The sequence below is a fragment of the Diospyros lotus genome, chromosome 4, assembly GCF_014633365.1.
Source record: "Diospyros lotus cultivar Yz01 chromosome 4, ASM1463336v1, whole genome shotgun sequence".
NCBI lineage: Eukaryota > Viridiplantae > Streptophyta > Magnoliopsida > Ericales > Ebenaceae > Diospyros > Diospyros lotus.
The window spans coordinates 13641036-13648822 of NC_068341.1; the positions used below are offsets into that span (position 1 = coordinate 13641036).

At 29.5% G+C, this 7787-nt stretch overlaps 1 protein-coding gene across 1 annotated transcript; it reads left to right on the plus strand.

Moving 5' to 3' along the window:
- Positions 1-6511: 6511 nt before the first annotated feature.
- LOC127799677 (uncharacterized) lies at positions 6512-7171 on the plus strand. The gene has a single exon (XM_052333901.1). It carries the CDS (start codon positions 6512-6514, stop codon positions 7169-7171), a length of 660 nt encoding a protein of 219 aa, XP_052189861.1.
- The last annotated feature ends 616 nt before the right edge of the window (positions 7172-7787 follow it).

Sequence of the window (7787 nt, forward strand, 5' to 3'; positions counted from 1 at the left end):
TATAATAAAACAACTTGTAAAACAATTTTTTTTTATTTTAAAGGTACAAAAAGATAGTTTTTCATATTTAACAATTAAATATCTTTTCCAAATCTTTTGTGACAAAAAAAAAAGAAGAAGAAAAGAACAAAAAAATTGAGGTATAAAATTGAAAAGTATACCCTAAACAGCGTTATATAAGGTGTTTGACAAGGAAGGTAGTTTTAGGGCTTGGCCTAGTTGATCTCCTTCACTAATTTTGCCCTAAGAATAAGATAGGACTTGAGCTACATGATCAAAATACTTAATTTAAAATATAGAGTAAATTTCACAAACCATCATTAAAATATTGCTCGCATTTCTTTCTCTTTCCTTTCCAACACGCAACCCAGAGTCTTTAATCAACAACTCTATCTTCATCTCTCATCTCTCTCTTGTAAAAACCTCCATTGATTGGGGGTTCATCTCAATCGATGGTAAAAAAAAAAGTAAACTTTAGTTACTTAAGTACTTGTAACCATCCTCAAGAGAGGTTAGTGTAACTTTTAAAACATATAAGGGTAGTCAATGAAATTTAAACAAATATAAAAGATAGTAAGTTAAAATTCACCCTAAAACAATATTATAGTTAGGAGGTGTTTGGCTTAGCGGTTTGATTGTTTATAAGATGCTCATTTAGCTTAAACGTTATATAACTTATTTGTTAAAAATTTAAAAACTTAAATGCTACTGAATTTAAACGTTGTTTTAAAAGCATTTTAAAAAATCTTCATTCTAGTTTTTTTTTCAAAATATTGTTGGTAGTTTATTTCGTTGATCAAATTAATTACAATTTTATCCTAAAAAAATTGTATTATTTCCAACTTCTCTACCCTTCTTCCTTTTTGTTTGTTGCCTCACTCCCATATCTTTTCTTTAGTGGCCTCCATTGCCAACTCTCTTTCATCATCGCAACTTTCATTTTGGCCGCCACCACCTCCAGTCCAATGCTGTTGTCGTCGCCTCTATTGCCGCCTCCAACTTCTATTATTGTCGTGTAATGCCCCGCTTTTCCAAGGCGTTTAAGATTTAAGAGATTTTTTTTTTTTCCATCATAAACTTAACACAAAAATCGTTCCCCGACAATCTCGTTACACCTTCTTAGTATATCTAACTTAATAATGAATAAACTAAGACATGTAACTCATTACAAATGAGGAAACTAGATCAAAACCTTAAATGATACATAACCGTAATTCCTTCATTCATAATATTGAAATCGTATCATCACTTAACATGACATCATCAAAACATACTACATAGGTACACATCTCTTAACCATAACAACGGAAACATGCAAAAGATCACCTATGTAAACAACAGTTACATCTCGATAACCTCTTTCCCTTGGCACCACTGCTTTCACTTGAAACGTTTGAATATTCTAAGCACATAATCCAAATTAGATGTTGAATCATCTAAGTGAGAGTTCAAAAATATTTTCATGAATATATGCAAGCTATGAAACAAATCGACATATCTCGATAAGCTCCAACCTAAGAGAATCTCACATAGCGCTTAACCCCTACCACATGCAAAGAATAATTTCTCTAGAGGTAACATAACCACATTAGCATAACATTGTCCTAGCTTAAGAGGGAAACATCAATGTATGAACCCAGGAATCACCCCATCATCATTACCTTCCCACTCAGAAGCATCCCGGACCACGTCCACACAAACCTTAGCCACAAGATGATCAACACTATCCCTGAGAATCCACATCCACCTCGAAAACAATGCTACCGCTTAAAGGCTCCGGGGTGGTGTCCACTCGCAGCCCCGTCACTTAAGTCGATCCAGGGTAGTGTATACTCTTAGCCTCGCCACTTGTCGACTCACAAGGATGGTGTCCACTCTCAGCCCCCGTCACAAGTAAGCATTAATCTTTGGCACACTTTTCTAGTGCTATCACTCAAGTGTCATATCATAGGTTAACATCTTATATCCTACATGGACAAACACAAAAACATGCCAATTCCATATACTATGATTCAATGCATCATTTAAAACAACATTTCATCTACATAATTTATCGTACAAAATTCAATGCACATGCATAAAATATTTAGGGACTAACCTCCCTCATAAAAACAACCATCACAGATTAAATCGTTCACATGCAACAAAACCCTTTTGCATGTAATCAAATTAAGTTTAGGTAGAATCAAAACAAGTATTTAGGATAGAATTACTCACCTTGAACAAAAATTAGAACATCTCGAATCTTGTGCCCCACCTTGATTCTCGTACTAGGCTTCTAATGGTTCTCAAACCCAAGTCTCAACGTACACTGGCCATTGTAGATATTCAAAGAATTCAACATTCAATCTCTTATTTCTCCATTTCTTCTCCAACTTTTTCAAATGGTGCCTTCTATTTATAGGCCTTGAAACTTGGCCACCAAGTAAGACATATTATATTATAATGTTCCTTAATCATTTCAAATTTTTCAAAATCTTCTCCAATCATTCTAAATCTTCTAAGATCTTCTACAATTATTTTAAATTTTCTAAGATTTTCTATAATTATTCAAAATCTTCTAAGATTTTCTACAATCATTTCAAATCTTCTTAAATCTTATTCTTAAAGTCATCATGAGCCTTCATCTTTATCTGTAAAGTTATCATGAGACTTTATCTTATTTCTAAAGTCATCATGAGTTTTTATCTTATCTTTAAAGTCATCATGAGCCTTTATCTTATCTCTAAAGTCGTCACGAGGCTTTTTCTAAATCTCCCACATGCCTCTAGAAAGAAGGTTTCAAGAATTACACTTTGACCCAAACTTTTTGAGTAATTACACTTAAACTCCTTGCAACTTAGTTCCTGACCATTTTTTAATTGCACTTATACCCCTGGAGAAAGGATTTATTATACTAATATCCTAAAATTTTAGGTAAATTACACTTTTATCCAAATTTTAATATTTATAATTTTGCCTCTGTCTCAGAAACTGAATTTTTATCTCCAAACTTTCATAATCCTTTGAAATGTCCTATTTTTTCAAATATTTAAATATAAAAATCTTGGCTATTACATCCTTTATGATCATTCGATTTTCCAGACTTGAAACTAGCTATACTGAAAATCGTTCTCGATCCAAGTTCTTTCGACACCTAAAAATTGTGTCTCGTAATACTTATCAATACTATATCATTTTTCTTTGACATCTAAGATTTTGGGCACTCCCTACAGTCAATCTGGTCACTCAAGACTGTGATAGTGTACCTTATAGCCCTAATCTTCTAAAAATTTCACTTACACCATACATAGAATTACATTTATAACTTCAAGAATTTTTCAGGCGTTACATGTCGCCTCTAGCTCATTGTCATCGCTTCCTCCAGCCGTTGCACTTCTTTGTGTATATATATCTATATAACATATATATTTATTAATGTTTATTATATTAATATATTTAATATTTTATAAATTAAACTTAAATTTAAACATAAAATATTATATTAATATATTTTTTTAATAATTGTATATAATTTATTAACATCTAATGATAAAAAATTTATCAGTTGAACATTAATTTATTTATTTTTATTAAAAATTAGTATTTTTATAAAATTTATTTTTATTATTCAACAACATATCCATTTTTATCTTTTTGTTAAGTTCTAATAGTTTATCAGTTTTTTTAAATCAAACACATAATTATATAAATGACAGTTTGAAACAAATTTATTCAATTACATTATCAATTTAAACGCTACCTAATTTAAAAATTTTACACAATAAAAAGACTTAAAAGTTATCTTAAAAACTGTAAGCCAAATAGCCTTTAAGGCCATCTCCGATATGCATGACCAAAATTCTCACCAAGTCAAAAAATAAGAAGAAAAGTGTTAAAATTCATCTCTAACCCATATCTCTCTCTATCTGTTTTGTCACTGTTTAAAATTTGGTTGAGCTTCAAATGGCTCCCTAAGGAGGAGCTAAAATTTGCTCCCTATTGCATTTTTTATATATTTTGTATGTATTGAAGTATCAGATGAATTATATTTTGTGTATTTGATTATTAATTTTTTATATGCTTGTATTTAGTTATTTTGTGTATTTGATTATACATTTCTTTGTATGTAAATATTTGATTATATATTTTGTGTATGCGTTTATTTAATTATTTTTGTGTGTATTTGATTATTTTATATATTTAATTATTGATTATGTGTATGTGTGTATCTCATTATTTTAATGCAATGTGTATGTGTATTTGATTATTAATTATGTGTATTTGATTCATTTTGTGTATCACATATTTTTTTTACATGTTTTAATGTAATATTTTGAAATTAATCCTAAAAATGAATGTCAAAATTACTTAATTAGATTATTTAATGTTGTATTTAAAATAATAATTATTATTATATCACAAAAAGAGTATTTATTTTTATGATTTTTTTACATAGTTTGACTAATTAAATTTTGAATTATGAAAATATTTTAAATAATTTTTTTAAATAATTGTTTTTAAAAAATATTAGTAAATTTATTTATAAATATATTAAATATTATAAAATTTTAATATCATTGTATTTATTATTAAATTATTAAATAAATAATAAATTTTTATAGTAATAAAAATTATAAATTAAGTAAAATAAATAAAATTAAAATTTATTAATAAAAAATAAGATAAGAATTAAAATAGAGAGAAGAATAAAAGAGTCTAGTTGAGATACGTATAATTTTTTAAATAAAATTAAAATATAAAATAAATTATTTATAATATAATAGAAATTTAGATAGAATAGGGAGTGAGGAGATTGCCTAAATAGATATTTGTATGCAATTTCTTTTGACACCTAAAAATTGTGTCTCGTAATACTTATCAATGTTATATCATTTTTCTTTGACATCTAGGATTCGAGACACTCCCTACAATCAATCCGATCACTCAAGATTGTGATAGTATACCTTATAGTCCTAATCTTCTGAAAATTTCACTTATACCATACATAGAATTACATTTATAACTTCAAGAATTTTTCAGCTGTTAAATGTCGCCTCTAGCTCATTGTCGTCGCTTTCTCCAGCCGTTGCACTTCTCTATGTATATATATCTATATAACATATATATATATTAATGTTTATTGTATTAATATATTTAATATTTTATAAATTAAACTTAAATTTAAATATAAAATATTATATTAATATATTTTTAATAATTGTATATAATTTATTAACATCTAATGATAAAAAATTTATTAGTTGAACATTAATTTATTTATTTTTATTATTCAACAACATATCCATTTTTATCTTTTTGCTAAGTTCTAATAGTTTATCAATTGGCAGTTTAAAGCAAATTTATTCAATTACGTTATTAATTTAAATACTACTTAATTTAAAAGTTTTACACAATATAATGACTTAAAAGTTATCTTAAAAACAGTAAGCCAAACAACCTTTAAGTCCATCTCTGATATGCACGGTCAAAATTCTCACCAAGTAAAAAATAAGAAAAAAGTGTTAAAATTCATCTCCAACCCACATCTCTCTCTATCTATCTTGTCACTAGTTGAGCTTCAAATGAGTCCTTAGAGACGAGCAGCTAAAATTTGCTCTCTATTACATTTTTTTTATATATTTTGTATGTATTGAAGTATTTGATGAATTATATTTTATGTATTTGATTATTAATTTTGTATATACTTGTATTTAATTATTTTGTGTGTATTTGATTATTTTATGTATTTAATTTTTGATTATGTGTGTATCTCATTATTTTAATATAATGTGTATGTATATTTGATTATTAATTATGTGTATTTAATTCATTTTGTGTATCACATTTTTTTTTCATGTTTTAATATAATATTTTGAAATTAATCTTAAAAATGAATGTCAAAATTACTCAATTAGATTATTTAATGTTATATTTAAAATAATTATTATTATATTACAAAAAAGTATTTACTTTTATGATTTTTTTAAGTAGTTTGGCTAATTAAATTTTGAATTATGAAAATATTTTAAATAATTTTGTTAAATAATTGTTTTTAAAAAATATTAGTAAATTTATTTATAAATATATTAAATATTATAAAATTTTAATATCATTGTATTTATTATTAAATTATTAAATAAATAATAAATTTTTATAGTAATAAAAATTATAAATTAAATAAAATAAATAAAATTAAAATTTATTAATAAAAAATAAGATAAGAATTAAAATAGAGAGAAGAATAAAGAGTCCAGTTGAGATACGTATAATTTTTTAAATAAAATTAAAATATAAAATAAATTATTTATAATATAATAGAAATTTAGATAGGATAGAGAGTGAGGGGATTACCTAAATAGATATTTGTATGCAACCGGGATCTGGAAGGCGTTTGACTTGCAGAAGAAAGTGTGTTTCTTCTTGCTCCCTTCTTCAAACCCGCGCTTTCCTTCCTTCCTGGTAAAATTCGACGGCTCCATCAATCAAATTAATACCGAGAATCGAAGAACAAACCCTAATTCGATCGAAGATGAGAGAAATGGTTTCCGATATTGTTCTACAGGTGGGCTTGATGCTCCTCCTCGCCTTCATCTTCCTTCTTATGCACAACATCCCCCAAAAAGCTCTTTCCTATCTCCAAACTCTCCGATCCCGATCCCAAACTCAGGCTAAGCGCCACTTCGTCCGTGGTGCTCAGCTCCTGTCCCAAGCGCAAGCCCTAGCCGCCAAGGACCAGACTGCTGCCGCCTTCTCGCTGGCCAAGTCGGCCGCCGACGAGGCCGACCGCGCCATCTCGCTGGACGCCAAGGACGCCGCCGCTCACATCCTCAAGGCCCTGGCGTTCGAGATCCAGGGCTACAGGACCTCCGCGCTAGACTCGCTAGACGCTGCGTTGTCGCCGATGGCGGCGCGGTCGCTCACGAAGGAGGAGAGAAGCGATGCGCTATTGAAGAGGGCGGAGCTGAAGGTGGCTTTGGGTGCGAAGGAGCGGGTGGACTCGGCGATCGCCGATCTGGTGGAGTCGGTGCGGCTGAAAGACGATAACGCCAAAGCGTACATTGTGTTGGGGGAATGCTACGAGATGAAGGGAATGGCAGAGGCGGCGAGGAAGGCTTACGAGGACGCGCTTAGGGTGGAGCCACGGGCGGCCGTGGCTCGGGAGGCCGTCGAGCGGTTGGGGTCGTCGTAGTCCTCTATTTTCCAACTTTAATAATAATAAATAATTGAGGAGTTCATCCTTTAGGCTATAATAATTATAATATAGCCATCGAGCAATGTTAGGGTTTTGGTTTTGTTTATATTGGATTTTCTTTAAAGTGCAAGATGGGATGATTTTGCCGTTTTCGGAGACTGAGTTTGTTTCTCAGCAACCAAACACATAGCGCATCCACAACATCAATCTAAAAATTTACAACAATACCTCTGAGTATGGTGCAACTGATCAACTTTTTAAATTTTTTTAAGAGTATGGAGGGATTAATTTTTGTTGGAGATAAAAATATCTCATTTAATAGGCGTTTGTTAATTAAAATATGGGGGTAAAAAAGTCAAGAAATAGGATTCATATCGATTTTTTATCATTTTCAATATGTTTGTTAAGTTTATTTAATCATTCTTAAAAAAAATCATCTTATGAACTCTCCTTTCCTCAAGATAAGCATATTTTGGTCCCTATATATAAGAAAAAAATGACGTTTGTGTCCTCTAATGCATTTCAAAGAATTTAATAAACAGTTTGATAAAAATCTTAAAATGTTTCCCAATTTTATCTTAATCATTTCATATTTTGGTCCAAAAATTATTTC